The 21,049-nt window shown below is 53.1% G+C and overlaps 3 protein-coding genes across 3 annotated transcripts in view; 2 read left to right on the top strand and 1 right to left on the bottom strand.

The window, feature by feature from the left end:
- The first annotated feature begins 255 nt into the window (after window positions 1-255).
- On the top strand, window positions 256-4,071 carry GLMP (glycosylated lysosomal membrane protein). The gene is made up of 6 exons (XM_069795637.1): window positions 256-367; window positions 1,108-1,365; window positions 1,683-1,865; window positions 2,008-2,226; window positions 2,385-2,662; window positions 2,997-4,071. Exons 1-6 carry the CDS (start codon window positions 269-271, stop codon window positions 3,163-3,165), a joined length of 1,206 nt encoding a protein of 401 aa, XP_069651738.1. The 5' UTR covers window positions 256-268; the 3' UTR covers window positions 3,166-4,071.
- Window positions 4,072-5,068: 997 nt separating this feature from the next.
- On the bottom strand, window positions 5,069-10,079 carry TMEM79 (transmembrane protein 79). Its single transcript, XM_069795638.1, has 4 exons — window positions 9,306-10,079; window positions 6,363-7,206; window positions 5,889-6,102; window positions 5,069-5,605 (listed from the first exon to the last, which is right to left on the bottom strand). The coding sequence occupies exons 2-4, from the start codon at window positions 7,093-7,095 to the stop codon at window positions 5,401-5,403; spliced, it is 1,152 nt and encodes a 383-aa protein (XP_069651739.1). The 5' UTR covers window positions 7,096-7,206; window positions 9,306-10,079; the 3' UTR covers window positions 5,069-5,400.
- A 336-nt stretch (window positions 10,080-10,415) lies between these two features.
- Window positions 10,416-21,049, top strand: part of SMG5 (SMG5 nonsense mediated mRNA decay factor) — a 33,859-nt gene continuing 23,225 nt past the window's right edge. The window contains exons 1-4 of the mRNA XM_069795559.1: window positions 10,416-10,570; window positions 17,508-17,606; window positions 18,236-18,359; window positions 19,028-19,184. Coding sequence (XP_069651660.1) covers window positions 10,494-10,570; window positions 17,508-17,606; window positions 18,236-18,359; window positions 19,028-19,184 — 457 coding nt within the window. The 5' untranslated portion in view covers window positions 10,416-10,493. The remainder of the gene's footprint in view (window positions 10,571-17,507; window positions 17,607-18,235; window positions 18,360-19,027; window positions 19,185-21,049) is intronic.

Here is a 21,049-nt window from a genome sequence, read left to right as displayed (position 1 = left end):
TGCATTTAAGGTGGGTTAGGAAGGAGGGGGGAGGGTGCTGCCAGGGGGCTCTGGGCGGGTTAAGGGTGCGGGGCTGGGGCCGCCCGTTGGGGGGGGGGGCGGGACACCCCCCCGGCTCCGCGGCCGCTGGCGTCATCCCCTCCCCACTCCCAGAACCTCTCTGAAGGACGGCGGCTCCTTTAAGACTCCCGCGCGGCGCTTCTAAGGGGGCGGGGGGAGGTCTCTGAGCGGTCACGTGAGGGGGGGGACGGGCGGGCGGAATCGCGACATGGCCCCGAGCGCGCTGGTGCTGCTGCTGCTGGTGCTGGCGCTGGCGGGCGGACGGGGGGGCACCGGGCAGGGAGGGGCCGGTGGCGGCCGCCGGCAGGTGAGCGGGGCGGCGGGACCGGGAGGTGACGGGGGGGCGGGGGGCGCCGGGTCTCGGAGCGCCGCCGTGGTCTCCAGCCGCCGGTCTGGGGCTCGTCCCGCTGCTTCCGCTTGCGACCCGTGTGGGGGACCGGGCCAGACCCCCGCGTAACCCCCCCCCCCCCCCCTTCCCCCGCAGAGCGCCCCGAAGCCTCGGACGCCTGATCCTGCTCGGAGTAGGGGCCTGTCTGCAGCCCCCGCCCCGAGATCCGACCCGACCGCGGGTGATGCCGATACTGTGGCCCAAGGCTGTGGGGTTTGGGGAGGAGAAGGGGCTTCCTCGGGTCTCCATGCCCCGCGCCGAGCAAATCCCACCCCGGGGTTCGGCTGGAGCTGGAGGGAACCTGTCCCCTCCCTCCATCCTGGGGACCCTGTACCGCCAACCCCTGTCCTGCTGCCACACATCCCGGTGCCACGCGCCTCCGTCCCTCATCTCCCCACTGTGTCCTGATCCAGTGGGAGAACCGTGGCTGTGGGCAGGGAAGCTGCCGGAAAGCTGTTCCGAAACAGGATGTGAAATGCTGACCGAGCTTGTTTAGCAACACTTGGGCCATGGCAGGGCTTCCTCGCCTGCAAAGATCACGGGGAAGCTGAGGCAGATCACGTGCCCTCATCTGGGGGCTGCCTGCTGCCAGGAAGCTGTGCATTTGGAATTGTTCTGCACTGGGCAGGACCGAGTCCCCCTGAGACCTTCCTCTGCAGGTGTCGATGCAGTACAACCCTGGCTGGAACAACTCCTCTGTCAACCTGCTTCACGTGCGGGCGGTGGGACCTAGTGACACCCTGCACTACATCTGGAGCAGTATCGGGGCCCCCACAGTGCTGCTGGTGGCTACGGAGAGCAGGAGCAGCACCCTGGGTATCAACTGGACCCAGCTGCTCTCACCTACTCCTGCGGGTGCCATCTGGATCGACCCTCCCAGCAGTGTTGTCTACTCTACTGCCGTTGTCTTCACCAAGGTACCACTGAGGAAGGTGGCCCTGCTCTGGGGGAGCTGCCCTAGGGTGCAGGGGGTTGCTTGGGGCCGAGAAGGTCAGTTGGCAGCTTTCCCACCTGCAGTGCAATGGCCCCTTGTGTGTGCTACCCTGGTTGTCTCTAGCTTGAGCTGTGATGGTGCCTTGAGATGTTGGGCCAAGGCAGCTCCTTTTTGGTCTCCTTCCTCTCTCCGTGGCAGTGGCAGCCCGGCACGTGGCAGCCCATAGACCATAGCGCAAAGCGGTGGTGTCCAGAGCACCTGCTAGTGGCTCCCAGCCCCTCTCCCCTTCCTTTTCCCTAGGTGTTTGAATACAGTGAGGCCAAAACACTGGAAGAACTCTTCTACCCCACGTACGACCTGTCCGACTTTTCCTGGGACAGCATCAATCACACCCTGAACCACACGGCCCTGACGGCTGAATTCACAGGCATCCCGGCCACTGACCCCAGTGGCAGCTTCTCCAACGGCAGCCTGGCATTTCGGGTAAGTCCACAGGGGCAGAGAGGGGGTATATACTGCACTGGGATGCTACAGGGGGAACACAGTGAGTATCATGTCCAAAGCACCTTCTCCTGGGTGTCCCAACCGGTGATCGTGCTGTTCTTCTGACCTATGTCTCCTGCAGGTGACAGCCTACGAGGCCAGTGGCCGCGACGGGCCCCTGCCCAGCCTCCTGCACACAGGAAACAGCTCTAAGGTGGAGTTTGTCCTGGCTGGGGTGGCTCTGCGGGGCAACAGCTCCAAATTTGTGCTGGAGGTGGCCACGGTGGAGGAGATAGGGGTGGTGCAGAAGTTGCGCTCGGCACGCTCCATTGACGACGAGTACACTCCCACCATCTTTGAGGTGAGTGTGGGGTGAACACTGGACTTGGGGATGTCCCCTGCTGCAGGAATGAGGGTGAGGGGGATCTGGGGCAAGTAGCCTGGGCAACCTATGGCTCACCCTGGCATGAAGACCCTCTCCTGCCCTCGCTTCACTGCCTATTGCTCTCCCTCCACCAGATGCTCTCCCTGGTAGCCGAGTCCCAAAATGACAGCTCCACGCTCAGCTTCCTGCAGTGGAAGGCGACAGCCTACGGCTCCCAGACCCCCAGGCGTGAGGACAGCATCCAGTGCCGGTCTCACGGCCTGCAAGCAGCCAACTGGACCCTGCCTGTGTCCAGCATCGTCCATGCCTACTTTGGGGAGGGTGTAGGCAGTACCTACACCATCAGTGCCATCAATATCTCTTTTGGGGGAGAGGATGGAAAGGTTTACCAGGAGAAGCACTACCTTAGCTGGTGAGTGGGGTCTGTTGTGCATGAAATGATACTCTCCCAGCCACTAATAACTTGCAGTTTGGGGAACTGCTGGGTTAGAGGGTTTTTCTGTTTGATAACTATCTCCTTTCAAAAGTCTATGTTTTCCTATGATCCTGTAACAAGGAGTTTTGCAGTTTATTGATGCACTCCCTCACCCCTCCCCCATTCTGGGAAACCCTGTCCTGCCCCATGTGGGATCCTGACAAGAAATCTCGATCTGACCCTATTGGGGTGGAAAGCCCCAGATATTCCACCCGTGGGGACACAGCTGATCCTCATCTCCATGGCTGATTTGTCGCATTCCCTCCTGCAGGTCTGCTCTGCTGGGCTTTGGGCAGCCCCCCAAGGACACCTTCTCCCCCCTCGTCATCTCCATCACGGCTGTGGCACTGGGCACCCCCATGGTGATGCTCCTGGTGGGCAGCTCTGTGGTCCTCTTTGCCCAGAGGAAACGCTACTCTGAGTACGAGCCCATCAACTGAGTGGGATGGTCCCTGGAGAGACCCCCCAGGATCCTTCTTGTCACCAGAAAATGTCGGCAGCTGCTGCAGGGGCTCTAATGCCTGCAATCTCCTCTCTGTTCTCCCCTCTGCCCCTGCAGTCCAGGCTCGGAGGGGACCAGGGCAACATTTGCAGCAGTTGCCCACATCACGTATCCCTCTGTCCTACTCCGTCCTACTGCCCGGATCCTGCATCTGATTACACTTCTTCCTCTGTTTTTTCCTGATCCATCCAGCTAAGAGAAGCGACTGGGGGAAGGTGGTCAGGGTTGCCTTGAGCTGCAGAAAGATCCTCTTTCTCCTAAGGGATAAAACCACTGTTGTCATGTCTGCAGCCAAGCAACAGCTGGGACTGGCTGTGCCCTGTCCTGTGCTGCTTCCAGAGCACTCCAGTGTTGCTTGGGTGGCTCCAGCCCAGGAGCAGGGCTGGAGAACAGGGCTGGGGGACCGGTACTGCTCCTGCCAGTGCGCAGGGTGCCTTGCTGCTTCTCACTGTGCTGGGGACATCCCAGAACAGCCCCCCCCCTCAACCCAGCTGGGGCTCACAGACTCCTCAGACCCCAACAGGCACTTTCTCCTGTGCTGGCCTTGGTGAGGGCTGCTGGTCCAAGAGGGAAACCCGGTGCCGCTCTGCAGCAGCTGCTTGAGCTTCGGTGCGTCCTGTCAGCCCATAAAGGGCTGATCTAGCCTTGCTCTTGGTTAACTGCAGCCATTGGCTCTGCAGGGCTGGCTTGGAGGTGCTATCCAGGTGCTTGAAGCCGTGAGGCAAGCGTGGTCTGTGGCTGCTCGGTGTTTGCAGAGGTAGCACATCACTTGGGGATGTGCTAGGTTTTCATGTTCTCCATCACTGACTTGTCTTTGACCAAATAAAGTGGATTTCTACGAGCAGTTTCATGTGGAAACACTGCGCTATGGGTGAGCATGAGGAGAGCAGCTCTCAGCCCTCACAGGAATTAAAGGGTGCAGGAGCTCAGCAGGAGCCAAGGTGCAAAAACACCTCTGAGAGGAGGGAGGCTCCCTGCCCCTGGATTGACTCATGCCCCACAGCAGCATCTGGTGCTCTTGGGTGGTTTTGCCTGTGAGCTGTGGGGTCAGTGTGCACCCAGGCTGTGGGCTGTATCCCGGCCAAGAAGTGCATTTGAAAGAGTTGGACTGTTCCCATTCTCTGACTCTGCTGGGCTGCAGTGGGTGAACTGCTCCCACGATTACAGCATTCAGGGATGGGAGGCAGGACAAGACAAACACTTGGCAGATCTGAGGATGGAGGGGCTTTCCCTTTATTTGGTGGATTTTTAACAGGTTTGGGTTATGCCTGAGAATCATAGAACTGAGACAATCAGACTTGCATGGGGCTGGACTCCCAGGGGTCCCTTTGTGTCTGCAAAGGACTCCAGGGTGGGGTGCAGTGCCCTGAGGGGTGCAGGCTAAGTGCCCATCCTCAGAGGGGGATTGGCCCTAGGAGGGGATTGGCCATCCCCAGCTCTAGGTGGCAGCAAGCCTGGTGCCATCTCACCCATCCCCGGCTTCTCCCCACATCCCTCCTTGAGGCAGGACTCCCTCCCTCCTACCGGGCCAACTGGTTTGTGAACCAGGTGCTGAACCTTCACCAGGAGGAAGAGGAGGAAGGACAAGCTGGGCGGGACACCACACTGCCATGCAGGGATCCAGGAGAAGGGTGTAGGGCTGGCGTGCTGTTGCAGCACTGGGAGATGGGCAGTTTGGGGAAACATCATTTTTTCCCCTCTTGGAAACATCATTTTGGGGCTGGATGATGGCATCCTGTGGGCAAAGCTATGGATGATGGCATCCCATGGGCAGAGCTACAAATCCTGGCAGCAGCGATTCCTAGGAGAATTTAACCCACCCTTCCCAAACCAGCCACAGAGCCACTTGGTGAAGGGCTTTATTGGGGAAAGCCAGCTCCAGCAGATTAGGCAAATCCCAGCCCAGCCCATCCTCATGGAACAGGACTCACTGGGCCTTGCTCTGGGCCCTCTTCACCATCCTGCAGGAAACTCCCAGTGCAGAGGGTTTTACAGCTCAGCTCTATCAACCCCAGGCACCCAGCAAAACCTTGCCAGGTAAGGGCAGGGAGCAGGGGCCCAGCCAGATCTGCCTACACCCTTCCACCTTCAGGGCTCACAAGGCAGGGCAGTGAGGAGGGCTCAACCCCTCTGCACTGCAGGGTCCATGCACCTCATCTCCCCAGGGCCTCCCTCACCCCCAGTACCGGAGTTTGGCTCCACTGTCCTTGGAGCGGTCCTCAGGCTTTGGTGCTGCCACAGCAAGGAGTTTTTCAGGCTCCAGGACAAACATGCTGTAAAGGTTCCAGAGCAGCATGGCTAGGAGGGGCAGGAAGGTCATGCAGAAGCCAAAGGCACGGAAGGAGCGCCCAATGGCGTATGACAGCCAGTAAATCAACCTGGAGAGGGCAGAGATGTGAGGGCTCAGTGAGGGCGATGCCTTTGGGCCGGCACCCAGGGGTTCTGATCCCAGCAAAGGTTTGCCAGGCACAGCCGCTGCAGGAAGTGGGAGGAGGGATGGAGCAACCCTTCCCCTGCGCCAGCTTTCCTGGCTGTTGTTGGCTAGGTGAGGCACTGCCGGAGCAGGAGTTTGCACCAAGGCATGGTGTTTGGCAGCATTGACAGACCCCGTTTGCACCCTGGGCACTGCCACAGCCCAGGTAGGGTAAAGGAGCCACTTACCGGGAGATGGCAAAAAGCCCCGTAAGCAGGGGGATGAGCTTGAGGACCTCCTGTGGGAGGTAGGTGGCCAGCACAGCCATGTTGAAGAAGTAGAGGATGAAGAGATGGACAGACTGGGAGACGTAGGTGCGGTGGAGCTCCACCTCCTGCTGTAGCTCCCCAAAGGGCTCCAGTTGTGAGGAGCAGAGGCGGGAGATGCCACTGACTATCATCCCTGGGGGGCAGAGAGAGGGACTGAGCAGGCGCCCGGTGAAACTGCATTGGGGCCCAAGGGCTGGGGAAGGACCAGAGGGAGATGCAACGGGATGGGAAGAGGGTAGGAAACCCCAGTCTGCTGCTCCTGGTGGGAGCAATGGAGCTGCAAAGAGCTTAGCATCAGCTCTACACAGCGCTCCCCACAGCCCCCGCTCCCCCAGGGCCAATGCAGCCTAGTGGTAGGGGCAAAGGGCTTTGTACACCAACCCCATGGCTCACCCAGAATGATGGGGAACGTGGCAAAGGCGGCGCAGCGGAGTGTGTAGACCAGGCGGGCGCTGACGGTGGGCAGCAGCGGGGCATCAAAAGGCAGGAAGACGTAGGCCCCGTAAACGAGGCAGGGGCAGAGGAGCAGGGCCACTGCCACTGAGGCCACAGCCTTGAGGTTGCCGGCACCACAGTCCCTGGCGCACGGGCACCGTGGCCCCTCGGTCAGTGGCTTGCCCACTCGCCCCTCAAAGCCCAGCGGGTCCCTGTAGCGTGAGGGGCTGATGGGAAGGAAGACCTGCTTCTGGCAGAGGCTGTTGGGTCTGTCGCTGTGGAGGATGTAGCCCCCCTTGCCCTCATCCTGGGGGCATGGGTCAGGTTGCTTCTTCTGCTTGCCGGGTGTCCGCTCAATGCACTGCAGGTCAATGGGCACAAAGACGTGGGCCGCCACCACGGGCAGCCCAAGGCCTTCCTCGTCTTCGGCCTCAGCTGGGGGGCAGGTGAGAGCAGCCTCCTCAGGGTCTTCGCGGCCCCCTTCGGGACTTGAGCGCCTCTTCGTCTCCACAGGCTCCAGCTGGCCCTGGGTGCTGTGCTGGCACTGGTCCCATGGCAGGGTGGCATCAGGGTGCCCCAGGTGTTCATCTGGGGCTGGTGGAACCTTGTCCAGGGGGGCGGCCAGGGCCACCTTCCCCAGCTCCAGCAAAGCCACCTCCTCAGGGGGCAGGATGGGGTCAGCAGCAGCCATGAGAGTGACCGGCTCAGCACCACTGGGGATGCAGCTGGGGACTGGTAAGAAACTCTCCTGCGTTTTGGGGTGTCGAGAGGGGACTAGTTTCCAGTCCCTTTTGCTTTCACCCTGTGCCAGCAGAAAGTAGACAGACAAAAAACCAGCAGAAATGAGGGGTTTGGGGTCATGCACACAGCTCCAGTTACAATGTGGTGTGTGAATTGGCAGCCACCACCCCTGCAGTCCCCATCACCTGCCTGCCCTTCCACTATTAGGAGAAAGCAGAGACCAGCATCTCCATGCTCTCACACCCTACAAGTGCTCGCAGCCCACGGCAGCAGGATCAGGGCATGTGGTACAATGCATGTGGGCACCATTGCCCAGAGCTGGGCGCCTGGTGATCCCTGCGTGTGCAGGTCTGGCTGCAAAACAGGGGCAGCCTGGGAATTTGTATTAGGTTTGTGTGGCAAGGTTTTGGTAGCGGGGGGGCTACAGGGGTGGCTTCTGTGAGAAGCTGCTAGAAGTTTCCCTATGTCCGACAGAGCCAATGCCAGCTGGCTCCAAGATGGACCTGCTGCTGGTCAAGGCTGACTCCATCAGCAATGGTGGTACCACCTCTGGGAGAATGTATCTAAGAAGGGAAAAAAAGTTGCTGTGCAACAGAAACCGCAGCTAGGGAGTGGAATGAGGACATGTGAGAGAAACAACCCTGCAGCCCCCCAGGTCAGTGAAGAAGGAGGGGGAGGAGGTGCTCAGGCACCAGAGCAGAGATTCCCCTGCAGCCTGTGGGGAAGACCATGGTGAGGCAGGCTGTCCCCCTGCAGCCCGTGGAGGTCCACAGTGGAGCAGATATCCACCTGCAGCCCGTGGAGGACCCCACGCCGGAGCAGGGGGATGCCCAAAGGAGGCTGTGACCCTGTGGAAAGCCTCTGCTGGAGCAGGCTCCTGGCAGGACCTGTGGCCCCGTGGAGAGAGGAGCCCACGCTGGAGCAGGTTTGCTGGCAGGACTTGTGACCCCATGGGGGGCCCACGCTGGAGCAGCGTGCTCCTGAAGGACTGCAGCCCGTGGAAGGGACCCATGCTGGAGCAGTTCATGAAGAACTGCAGCCCTTGTGAAGAACTCACAGTGGAGAAGTTTGTGGAGGACTGTCTGCTGTGGGAGGGACCCTATGCTGGAGCAGGGGAAGAATGTGAGGAGTCCTGCCCCTGAGGAGGAAGGAGCGGCAGAGACAATGTGTCTGGGGATTACTGACTGTAATCCCCATTTCCCGTCACCCTGTGCTGCTGGGGGGGTAGGCAGACAAAACTAGGAATGAAGTTGAGCCCAGGAAGAAGGGAGGGGTGGGAGGAAGTTGTTTTAAGATTTGGTTTTACTTCTCATTCCCCTACTCTGATCGGATTGGTAATAAATTAAACTAATTTCGCCATGTCGAGTCTGTTTTGCCCGTGATGGTAATTGGTGAGTGATCTCCCACTGTCCTTATCTCAACCCATGAGTCTTTTGTTATATTTTCTCTCCCTGGTTCACCTTGGTGGGGGGAGTGATAAGAGCAGCTTTGGTGGGCACCTGGTGTCCAGCCAGGGTCAACCCACCACAGAATTGCTTCCCCACCTGGCCAAATGTCCTGGGGTTTCTGGCTGGGCACGAGCCTTGCGACTCGGGGAAGCTGGACACTGGCCGATGCAACTGGCCCGTGCCAGCATCAGCCAATCCCCGATACTGGGTGAGGGCCAGCGAGGGCTGGCTAGGCCGCATCTAGGAACCACATCTCAAGCCAGGATGAGCCAGATTTGCTGCCTCTTGTGGCTGAGACTCATCTGGGGCGGGCACAGGAGGCTGCCGGGTGCCACTTGCCATGGGGGAGCATGAGATCCAGGCAGAGATCTCACATTTTTCCATCTTAGCAGGGGATCCCTGCCTCTTAACCTGTCCCGAGTGTTGCCGGCTGTGGGCATGGGAGCCTCCTGCAATGAAAATCTTTCTCTCTTCCTTCTGGGCACATTCATCCCTGCACCCCCAGAAAGAGCCCTGGCCTGGCCACAGGCATGGGGAAACTGAGGCACAGAGTGGCACAGGCCTTCACCTGAGGTCCACACAAGGGAGTACGGCTAAAGCAGTTTCCTGTGTCTTGCACACCTCCATCTCCCCGCTCCCAGCCCCATTCACTCATCACCCCACGGGACACGGGAGGAAGCTGGCACCGGGCTCCCCTTGCTGCAAGACTTACTTGGAGAGAAGTGGGGGGCCATAGGGCTGAGGGCTGCGCAGCAGCGGCGGCTGTCCTGGGAGTCTGCGAAATGCTGCTTCCACGGTCTCTCTGCCGTCTGGACTTCAAACCTGTTTAACCAGCTAAGGTGGGGCCGAGCTGAAAGGGGCAGGCGCGGCAGCCTCGCCCGACACAGGCTGAGCCTGCCGGCGGCCCCTCAGCCCTGTGCCAGCTCCCGAGCCCATCCCATGCCTGGGGAACATGTCCTCCATGGCATGGGACAGCCACCACGTAGGGGCAAGCACAGGGAAGTGTGTCCCCCCTTCCAGGGGGTCTCTGCGCTGGGAGGGCTGGCAGCAGGGCCAGGGCGAGGGCCTGGTGGACAAAGAGAAGCCTCAGTGCTTGTCTGCCATGGCAGAGAAGGGACTGGCCTGGCTCTCTGTCCGGGCTGTTCCTGCGAGAGCCATGGCCACGCCAAGGAAGTGGAACACCGAAGGGATGGGGGGAGGGGGGGGCTGGGGAGCCCCCACCTCAGCCAGCAGCACCTGGCTTTTGTGCTACATGGCGGCATGAAAGGATTCCCAAGACTGGGGAGGGATTCCTCCCACCATTCCATCAGCTCAGGGCCTCCACAACGATGCGGGGTGGCCCCTGTTTGAGCCCCCAGGGCTCCTGGCAGCCCTGAGGCACCAAGGCAGAGGGACACCTGCCTCAGAGCTCCTGCCAGGCCCATGACGTGGGGCAGCCATAGGGAGGGACCACCAGCCCCACAGCGGGAACTGGCTACCAGCGCCGCTGCCTTGGCCGGCGCGCAGGGTGACCCATAACGCTGGCTGACTGAAGCCCGGGCGCCCGCCCTGTATGCCAGTACTAAGTGCTGGCGCGGCGGCCGCGTGTGTGCGGGGAACTGTGGGAACTCTCGCGAGATGGCGCCGCGCCGCCGCCATGTTGCCAGCAATCAGTGCTGGCGTGGCGAGAGGCTAAACTCTCGCGAGTTGAGGCCGGTCCCGCCGCCGCCATGTTTGCCCGCCGCTCTCCGGTCTCGCGGCAAGTCTCGCGAGAGCGGCGCGGGGCAGGGGGCAGCCGCGCAGCCATGGCGGCCGAGCGGGGCCGGGGGCGGCGGCGGCGGCGGCGCGGCCGGTGCTGAGGAGGGGAGGGGGGGCGGTGGGTAGCGCCCGGCCGGCCCGGGCCTTGCCCTCGCCGGGCGCCATGAGCCAGGGCGGAGGGCCCACCGGCGAGAGCGGCGAGCCGGAGGCCAAGGTGCTGCACACCAAGCGGCTCTACCGGTGAGGAGAGGGGCATCGGCGGGGAGAGGATGAGGGAGCGGGGGGGGGAGGTGAGGGGTGTCAGGGGAGATGAGGGGACCGGGGAAAGGAGATGAGGGGGTCCAGGGGAAACTATGGGGACCAGAGGGAGGAAAGGAGATGGGGCGGGGTCCGGAGGAGGTTGGGGAGGGCCAGCGCGAAGGGGGCTGGGGGGCGATCCGGGGGAGACTGGGGGGGCCCGGGGGAAGGGGATGGGGAGGGGATTCGGGGAAGCTTAGGGAGAGCAGGAGGGAAGAAAGGAGATAGGGAGGACCCAGAGGAGATTGGGGATGGCAAGGGTGAACGGGATTGGAGCGGGGGGCGGGGAACATACATGGACCCAGAGGAGATTGGGGAGGACCAAGGCAAAGTGGATTGGGGGGATTTAGGGAAGATTGAAGGGAAGGAGATGGGGGAAGTAGTCAGGGAAGATTTAGGGGGGCTGGGGAGGGAGATGGTGGAATCGAGGGAAGGCTGGGGATTAACAGGGGGGAGGGGTTGGGGGGAACCTGGAGAGGGGATGAATCCAGAGGAGACTGGGGGGAGTTGGGGCGACTGGGATTGGAGGGATATTCAGGAAAGATGGGGGAAGGAGATGGTGGGATTTAGGGAAGATTGGTGGAAACAGGGGAAGGGGATGGTGGAATTTAGGGAGGACTGAGGTGAAGAAAATTGGAGGGAATCCAGAAGAAGTGGGCAGTGCTACGGGAAAGGAGAAGGGGGAAATTTAGGAAAGACTAGGGGGAGGGGGTTGTGTGGGATCCAGAGGAGATGAGCAATACACAGGGTGGGGGGTGGCACTGGTGAAAAAGGGGTATGGGGGATCTAGGGGAGATGAGTCAAAACAAAGGGTGGTGAGGGAAGGAGCTGTGGGGGATCCAGGTAAGATGGGGGAAAAAGGCAGGTGGGAGAGTAAGAAGGGGATCACAGGAAAGGGGGCATGGGGCATCCAGCGAGATGGATCAGGACATGGGGGATAGAGGAAGGAGTTATGCAGGATTCGGGGAGGTGGGGTAGGAGATTATTGGGGCTGAGGGGGAAGGAGATGTTGAGATGCAGTGGGATAAAGGCAGGATGTGGGGGGCATCCAGGGAGAGGGGGACTGAAGATGGGGTCCCTGGCATTGACAGAAGACAGAGATTACATGGGAAGTGCTGGAGAAGAAGGTGTGATGAGTAGGAGCTTGAGCCAGGGCATCTTCCTGCTGTATGGAGGGCAAGACTGCCCTAGCAGCAGATCTTCCCAGTAAAACACTCCCTGGGACTCCACTCTCACTTACATCTCTGCACTGTGCATTGGAAATAGCGTCAGAAGACAAGATTCAGGAAATAATGATGGCCTTTGTCAGGTCAACCCCAGAGGGATGAGGTGCCACACTGTCAGTGCTGAGGTGCCTGGCCTCTGCTCCGCTGATGACTTGTTTTGTGAATGTGGCCCAGAAACTGTCCCTTCTGTCTTAGTTTCTCCATCAGTAAAGCAGATTCATAGTGGAGTTTCAGCAGCGACAGTGTGGTTTTGAAGATGAGCAAAATGATGAAGGCAAGAGATGGATTTTATGTTGGGGTCCATTTTCTTTTTGTCTTGCTGACTTGCTCGGTGACATTGAGCATGTTCTTTCATCTCATGGAACCTCACTGCCTTCCTCTAAAACAGGGCAAGGCTTGCCTCCCTCTGAGACATCTGGCAAGATCCTTGCCCAAAAGTCCAAAGCAGTAATAGCAGGTTTGAGTGGTAGTTAACAGAATTTGTTTGTTTCCATGATGCACTTTGTACAAGCATGTTCCCTGCACTTTGAAGTGATACTAGGCGCGTTTCTTTTTCTTATTACAAGGTCAGTGGTAGAACACAATGGCTTGGATTACCTGAGGTGTGGGCTGCGTTGTCGTGCTGGAAGTGCCTCCAGGGCTGTGGAGCTCTGTGTCTGCTGTCACACTGAGATACCCCATTTGATCTTAGGGATTGTTTCCTACATCTGCTAGTAGTTGAGCTAGTGCATCATAACACCTTGACCACTGCCACCTGAGGTGTGGTGGACAGGATTGGAGAGGTTGTATGTGCCCCTGCTTGCAAAGTAGAATGCATTTTGTTCAAACCACCTTCATCATGGTTTGAGATGTGTTTTAATTTGTGGTCACAGTGGACCAGGAATGTGTGTGCTTCTTAGCTCACCTGACAAGCGGTACCTCACTATGCTGCTGGAGCTCACAAGTAAATGTCCCTTGACCAGACGTGGAATTGGTCATCAAGGCAAGGAAATGATTGTTTTCTGTTTAAATTTTTGTGGCAGAATGTGGTGTGTCATTGTTTTATAGCAGAAAAAGAAAACCACACTCTGTAGAGATGGCTCTTCTTTTAGCTGGAAGTCAGTATTCTGATTTTTGAGCAGGATTTATAATATCTGCAGTGGCCACAAATTTTCTAGCTACGTAGCTGATAACTCTCTTAGCAAGCTTTCTACCTTAACAGTCTCTTGACAATTCTCCATTTCAGCCTGAAGTTCAGTTAGATGAAGCAGTAACTTCCTGTCCTCTAAGAAGTACATTGTACTTTGTGTGGTGGCTGATTGTCTCTGGAAACTTTTGGCCATCAGATTAAACAGTGCTTTTGAATCATGGATGTTTGAATGTCACAGTCCCAGCTATAAACTGTGCTCACATGGGATCAGCTTTGTGTCTGCTTGTGAGAGCAGTGGGAGTTGAGCTCGGGTCTCCACGGTCCTTGGCAAGTATGTTGGCCATTGGAGCATCCTTGTGGAGATGAGGTTGCCCATTGCTGTTTGTAGGGTGGTCTTTGATCTTTTCCGTTTAAGTCTTCCCAGACTGATAATCCCCAAGTTTCACCTCAGAAAGTGGCAACTGGATTATCCTGGATGCTGTGTTACAATGCATGTTTTAGCGTAGGGTGACCAGATTTATTTTACAGATTTCTTTTCTGGTTTCTGGGTTACCATTAGTTCATTGGCTTTGCGTTACTATTCTTGTCTGCCAGCCTTGTTCTGGGCAGTATTATTTGTGTACTGACACATACCAGAATACAAATGAATGGCTGCAGTTCTTTTCCCTGAGAAATTTCTTACTCCTCAGAGACTGTGGCTCTTAGTTTTGTATTAAATGAAGAGATAGAGAGCGGACAAATAATTCTCCCTGCTGTCTTGCCCCATCCCAGAATGTTAATGGCACAGAAGGAAAGTGATAGATCGGTGTCTGCGTGGCTGAAGAGGACTTTGCGTTGGACTATTTCCACCCTGCTTGGCATGATGTGCTGTACTTGGTTCTTTTAATAGACTGGCATCTGATTTGCCTCCTCTGTGGTTCTGATGTGCTGTCTGAAAGCCATGTTTAAACCCAGCAGGTATAAAAATGGGTACTGGGACAAAATTTGGCCTCTTAACAGCTAAGTAAAATTCAGCCCATGGTCTCAAGCCATGCGAGGCACAAATGCTAAATTGCATTTTAATCAGTGCATGGTCAATAGCGCCTGTGTTGATGTTTCCTAACGTTTTTGAAGTGAGGCTGGCTCCTATACCTTTTTGTCCTCACTGTGTCCCCTTTTCTCACCACTGTGGAGATAGGATCCTTGCAGGTCATCACTGACTGCCACAGATTCTTCTTTACTCCTGTCTCTGCCGCCTCCAGCAGCGGGTGTCTGCTTTCTGCCTTACGGCTCAGGAACCCACATCCTAAAAGACAAACCTTGCTGCTTTCAAGTCACCAACTCTCTTGTTTCTTTATGAACCTGTAAAAAATAGCAGAAGCGACCAGTGTCTTCATGTGCCCATCCCTGACGGTTGTAGGAAACAGGTTTGTATTGGAGATGCCCTCCAGGATGCCTCCTACCCTGTGCTCGAGGGGAAGGGGGAAGGTGAAATACCCTCCAGTGTCCCTGCTCAGATCATCCCTGGAAGGAGACTTTTCTGTACTTCACATTTGGCAGGCATTTGAGTCCTGGTGCATGTGAGTAGGCTTTCCTTAACTGCTTGATCACATTTCTTATCCACTGATACTGTTGGCAGCCAAATAGCTGTCTGTTTGCTTGCAACTTGTAAAGGGAGATCTGGGAACTGCTTTTTTTTTCCTGTCATTTCATGGTGTCATGCTGCATGGTATCAAGATGCATTTCTGTCACTGCTGAATTCAGGATGATTCTCAAATGAGGTTTTGTGACCTTTTTTTTAGACAGAAAAATAATAGAGGCTTGTTTTGCATGTGAGCTACGGAGCAGTGGGAGAGCCTGGACCATGTGCCTGTAAAGGAATCTGAATTGAATAAGTGGCAGGAGAAGGAGTCAGTTGAGCCTTTGAACACAGTTAACTTGCACATGAGGATTTGGACACAGGGGTTCACACCTGCACATGTTACATCCCACCCTAAGGGCTGACCATGTCCTTGGATGCAGGTGTCGACTGCTTGTAGTCACTGTGAAATCATTTCCCACCTTGAGGTGTCAGTGACATGTGAGCTTGTATCAGACACAGAGCAGCTGTGGATTCAGTGCACAGTGAATGCATTTTTACAGCTATTTTGAAGATGTAGAGACTGCCTATTTTGGGAATAGAGGATCATAGTTTTCCTATACTTCTCTCTGGGAATCAAATGAATCAGCAGTTCCCCTTTCTTCTGGTCACCCTTCTGCATAGGAAATAAATCAGTTCCCTGTGAGCCACAGTGTTTGTTTCCTGCTGCAGCACTCACTGGAGAGGGTCTTTGAGAGATACAGTGACAGGACAATAATCCAGGTTGCAGTAAGGATATGTTTATTGCCTGCTGCTTTGTGGAGATCTATTTTGGGGAAACTAAACGTGTGTGGGGGGGTCTTGCTAGTTTTTTTTCTCCCCTCCACTATGCTGTGAGCTTGGATGAATGCTTCATACTTACTGCCTTTTACCTGTAAACCAAAAAGCATTTTACTTGCTTGCCTTACTTTCTGTTGAGGATATTAGGTTGTTAGTTTGCAAAGGACCTTCAGGCCATGTGAGAAAGATGCTAGTGAGCAGAAGCGGCTGTGGTTATCAAGGTTAGTAGCAGACTTTTGTGTGATTCTTACTCTATTCTTGGTTTTATTCACGATTATTTAGGAAGAAGTTGGTTCAACTCTGTGGTGTTTTGATCTCTCAAGCCATTGTGTGAGACAGTCCTATTCCCTACGCTTCTCTTCTTTTGTCAGGTTCTGTGGTTTACTGAAAACAAGTGAAATTTCCAGTTACCCTTGGATGAAAGACTTCCTGTGACATAGCATGAGATGGGACGTTTTCTCTTTGAGCTCCTGAATGTTCTGGGTTTTTTTCAGGGAGGTTCCTTTTGGTGTGGTGGGTTTGTGAAAGGAGATTTGCCTTGCTAGTAAGGGGCTGGTTTATGAAACCGTCAGTTACATTACAGTAATATTTGTAGTTTTCAAGGAAGTGGTGGTGGTTTCAGCCTACCTCCTTAGCATGATTTTGCATGCTCTTGCTTGCAAGTGCCGTGCAAGTGCCCAGTATTCAATCTGGCAACCATTTGTGTACGTGTGCAAAAAAAAAAAAAGGATTCAGTCATTGCATTGTGCTGTGAGTGTGATGAGGGAGTTTGCATTCTGCAGATGATGGAGATTTTGGGGTGGGGGAGCAGGCTGGTAGCAGCATTTAACTGTTCTGCTTTGCAGAAGTTTGCTGTGATCAGGTCTGTCTCATTCTGTATTTACAATGCATCTTGGTTGTCTTCAGCTTCTTGTTAAACAGCTCTCCATGTGCGGCAGGCTCAGCAGTAGGAGCAGTAAAGGTATTAGAGCAAATGAGGAATGACAGGTAGATAGATGTGAAGTTGAGGGGGAGAACAAGTGCCTGTGGAGTGTGATAGCTAATGGCTGGGGATGGCTTGGAGGATGTATTTCTTACAGAGGAACATGTAGAGTCAACAGCTGGAAAAATTAATTTCAGGAGTCAGTTTATTGACCTCAAATACAGGCTTAACAAAGGCAGAGGTTTAGACATGACCTCTCTTGGTAGGAAGGATTTAATGTGGCTGGTCGATTTGGCTTTATTGAACTGTCCATGAGATATTGATGAGGGTACTTTCTGTCAGCACTAATGCTTCTGTAGGTCCCTGGTTTTATTTCACTGCAGTGTTCTGGAGTTGTGGTCTGATTTGTTCACAGCTACAAACTTTTGAGTGCTTGAGATTTTATATACAGTGTGGTATTCCTCCTCCAGGACAGTCTTGGGCAGTGATTCACAGAAGTATTTTTTTGCATGACTCAGAGGTTTGGGGGTTGCTTGGTCTGTCTTTTAGCTGGCTTTCAGGGGGAAGTCTCATAACAAATTTCATATTTTAGGCTGGTTTTGAGTATCTCTGTTACCTGTCACTGAGAGGTCTTTAAGGGCTTTGGTCAATGAGTCACTGTAATGAAGCCCCGGAAGTTTTGGCAAATGAGAATGACATGAGTTGCCTTCTTTTATAGGCGAGTCGGTAAGGAAATAGGAATTGGTGGAGGTTTGACTCTTACCCTATCAAAATGGTACCTGCTAGAAATCAATCCATTTTTTATTCATAGAGTTTAAGATATTTAAATTAATCTGAGTGTAAGTATAGCATGATTTAATTGCAGAGGTTAAAAGTTGGTAACATGTCCAAAGACATTTCTGACTTTGCTACTATAGAAATAACTGATGTTTTTGATCAGACAGGCAGTAGTAATTGGTGATTAAAAAGCTGATTTGCAGCAAAATCATTACAGTGTATGTAACTCTGCTTTCTTCTTCTTTCCATAAGCTTTTTAAAATAGACTGCAGAAAGGAAATCAATTAATATGGTGTGGTGGTATAATGCAGCTTGCTAATAATGGAATTAACTAGGCTAGTATGGGTCTGTGCAGACATCCTATGTCTCATGAAATAATCCCAGATAACCTGCTATTCTGAAAGTCTTCTTTCTGTGTTGGCTTGCAGAGCAGTGGTAGAGGCTGTTCATCGATTGGATCTCATCCTTGGTAATAAGGCAGCGTATCAAGAAGTGTTCAAGCCAGAGAACATCAGCTTGAGGAACAAGTAAGTTGGGAAGGGCGCTTATTTTTTATATTTGGCTGGAGAAAATCCACGTGAAGCAACAGGTGGAGGTTTTGAATCTGCAGTTCCACGGTGTATTTGATTTGTAGTGCACCTGTTGACCTGGGATCCCTCCAGGTTTTTTAAGCAGAGGCTAGATTTCAGATCTGTATTTGAACAGCACCTAACCATACAGTCCATGTCTGGAGGCTTTCCTGAGTGTCCTTGTAATACAAATAAGTCATCTTCATGTTGGCCAATGCCTTCCTTGTAACTATCTTTAAAAAAACTGTGTGGTGAAGAAACTTCTTATATGTGTGTGAAGTCTTTTACCAGGTTCAGAGGGTGCCTAGCAAGGATGATTATTCTTAGTAATATTTTAAGCTTTCAAGACAATTCTTGACATTACTGCAATTTAGGAAGTTACTGGTGGCCAGCTGAGCCAAAGTAACTGGTTAGGTGTATGGCTTTTCCAGATGCTCTTGTGTGGGAGTGATACAAGCTGTACCATCACCAGATAGCCTAGCTCATCCATCATAATGAATTCAGATTTTCCTCTTCCGTGCTCATGTAGTGGCAGCTGTATTTGAAGCTCCTGTAGCTAAATGTGAATTCTCTGCTGTCTCTCTCAGGCTGCGGGAGTTGTGTGTGAAGCTGATGTTCTTGCATCCAGTGGATTATGGAAGAAAAGCAGAAGAACTGCTTTGGAGAAAAGTTTACTATGAAGTTATCCAGCTCATTAAAACAAATAAAAAGGCAGGTATCTATGTCTCTGGCATGAGAAAGTCTCTGGCTGTGCAATGGGTGAGACCAAGTTAAAAGCTTCATTTGCTTGGAGAAGTTGTCTGACCACAGGGCAGGAAGCCAGGCACTCCTGAATTTTAATCATGGAGCTGAACATACACTTTTTGTCTAGCTGTGGGCAGGTAAGCTTTAATGATCTGCTGAGAGAGCTGCTATTGCAGAGGATATTTCAACATAATTTGCTCAATTTTTGTCTTCCCATCTTCAAAAGACATGTATCACCATGTAGAACAATGGTCATAGGAGGCTTTGTCAGTGCTGATTGTTTTTACTGGATTTGATCACTGGAAAATACTCACAGTATTCACGCCTGTATTTTCTAACACCATAAACTCTCTCCTGGTGATCTGGTTGTCTGAATGTGTTTAAGGTGCTCTAACCAGACACCTTGATTTTATTTATTTGTTGTTGCAGCAAGTATTTCTCCTTGATGTTGACCCTTAGTAAATACTAGTAGATACAACATTGTTGAGCAAGAGGAGGTATAGAACTGTGCAAAAACTGTGCAATTACTGCTGAGCTACCCACTATCTTGCTTCATACTTGGTATTACTTGGGTGGCCATCCTAAAATGTTACCTGGACTGCATTAACATATTCTCATTTTTTTCTTCCCTCTAGCACATTCACAGTCGTAGCACTCTGGAGTGTGCGTACCGGACTCACTTAGTTGCTGGCATAGGATTTTACCAGCACCTTCTCCTCTACATTCAGTCTCACTATCAGCTAGAGCTGCAGTGCTGTATTGACTGGACGCACGTAACGGACCCTCTAATAGGTTAGTGCTCAGTATGTTGGACTAGTGGGTAAGGCCTGAATCCCAGAGAGGTGGCTTCCCCTTGTACTAGTCCATCTTTGTTTCGGCGTTTAAGGGATTATCTTTTTTTTCTTTTTTCTGATGAGCCACTTGTGTGTTTAGAACAGACTGTCTCTCCTGCTCAGTTTTCCATGGCACTGTTTTGTTGGTTTTTTTTAATACTAAACTAGGGAAGAAAGAAGGGTTTCTAACAGGAAGAAAATGCTGTTAGGAAATTCTTTAGTAAGTGTTTGGTGATGGCAGATTTTTATGGAAAATTGAAGAGCACTTCTGGCTGTACAGAATGTTTTTAAAAGCTTGATTAAAGCAGACGAACAGGCCATTGGGGGAATAGGTTCTTGAAATCAACAGATTTTTGTCAGGACATTCTATTCACTAGATGTAAGATATTGTTCCTCCTCTTGGTGCCCCTTTTATCTGTGCTCCCTTCACGTACTTCCTAGTTGTACTGTGTGTAGCTTTGAAACTGCTATTGAATCTTGGACTGAGAACATGAGGAAGCTCTTGTAACACAATAAGGTATGTTAGCTGTCTCAGGTAACTGCCTCTGTGCATGCCGTTAGATGCAGGGTAATTTGAGGTATCTTACCTATTAGGGGAGGCAGAATAACAGTGTTTACAGTCTTGAAACAGCTCAAAGCTGCATATGGATTCACATCCTCGATTAACTTGTAATAGTTTGCTCACATTTGCTCCTGGGTTGTGCTCTGTGGCCTCAAGGCACATGTTTCTGTTTGGGTGGGTCCAGGGGAGAAATGGAGCCTCTATATGTTTTGTGAACTGTATTAGCAAGTGTTTAATTGACATTCTTAAAGCTGGCAGGGGGGAGGACAGCAGAAACTGGCATATGAGAAGTTAGTATGTCTTTAGCAATAGAATGTTTTAGTTGCTGGTATCCTATTCTTCGTTCCGGGAGATGATTGTATCATGATCGGCTTTGAAATGTTGGTTTAAAAGGCAGATGTCCCCGGCAACTGTTGCTTTGAGAAATGTATCTCAGTACTGCAGAATTAATAAATTCTTGAAATGCGCATTCCAGATGGGTTTGTACCCTGTGGTGTATGATTGCATTTGAAAGGCTTCCCTTATTCAGGTTTCTTAATGTGTTTAGGCTCTCTAAAAGGATGCAGTAGACAAGTATGTAACTGGATAGTAGAGATGTAACCTTACATATCCAGAAAAGTGGATGTGTAAGAATCCCATATGAACTACCAATTAGGCTGGACACAACTTGATGGTTATGTAAATGGGAGCAAGAGGATTCAAAGCAAAAAAGAAAAGGAGGATAGGTCCAATAGCATATGTGGACACAGATTTGAAGGCCATGTATTTGTATAATGCAACTCCTACAATGCCTGTTAGTAAGTGGGAATCATTCCTCACTGGTCACTTAAGCCTACAGATTTCACTTCCACTCTTTTAAACTAAGCCAAGAGGGAAGCAACTCAGACTGCAGGCTGGACTGGTCTTAAAAATCTTCTTTTGGGATTCCTGCTTGAGGGAATTTTCTCCTCCAGAAGGTGGAAGTCCTTGGCAACAGGAAGACTGTACCTAGACTGAATCCATGACACTGGTCTGTCCAGTGGCAGTAAGTGCTCTCTGGAGAGGAAGCGTGAATGCAGTAGCCTTTGCCTCCTGATCTCTGGCTGAACCATGGCCCTGCTGGCTGAGAAGGTGCTGATGGGGAGTTGGGAAGCACGATCTTCCCAGCAGCAGCCCCTCCCAGGAACTGAGTCATGTTTGGTGGCTTAAGTTAGTTCAGATCAGCTGCCTGGAGCCTTCCTCTGTTGCTTTTGACACTTTCCACTGCCTGAACTGCCTTTTTT

This window comes from Haliaeetus albicilla, chromosome 10, assembly GCF_947461875.1.
Source record: "Haliaeetus albicilla chromosome 10, bHalAlb1.1, whole genome shotgun sequence".
In the NCBI taxonomy this organism is placed as follows: domain Eukaryota; kingdom Metazoa; phylum Chordata; class Aves; order Accipitriformes; family Accipitridae; genus Haliaeetus; species Haliaeetus albicilla.
Note: the sequence above shows the minus strand (reverse complement) of the source record. Positions and strands in the feature narration are given on the sequence as shown.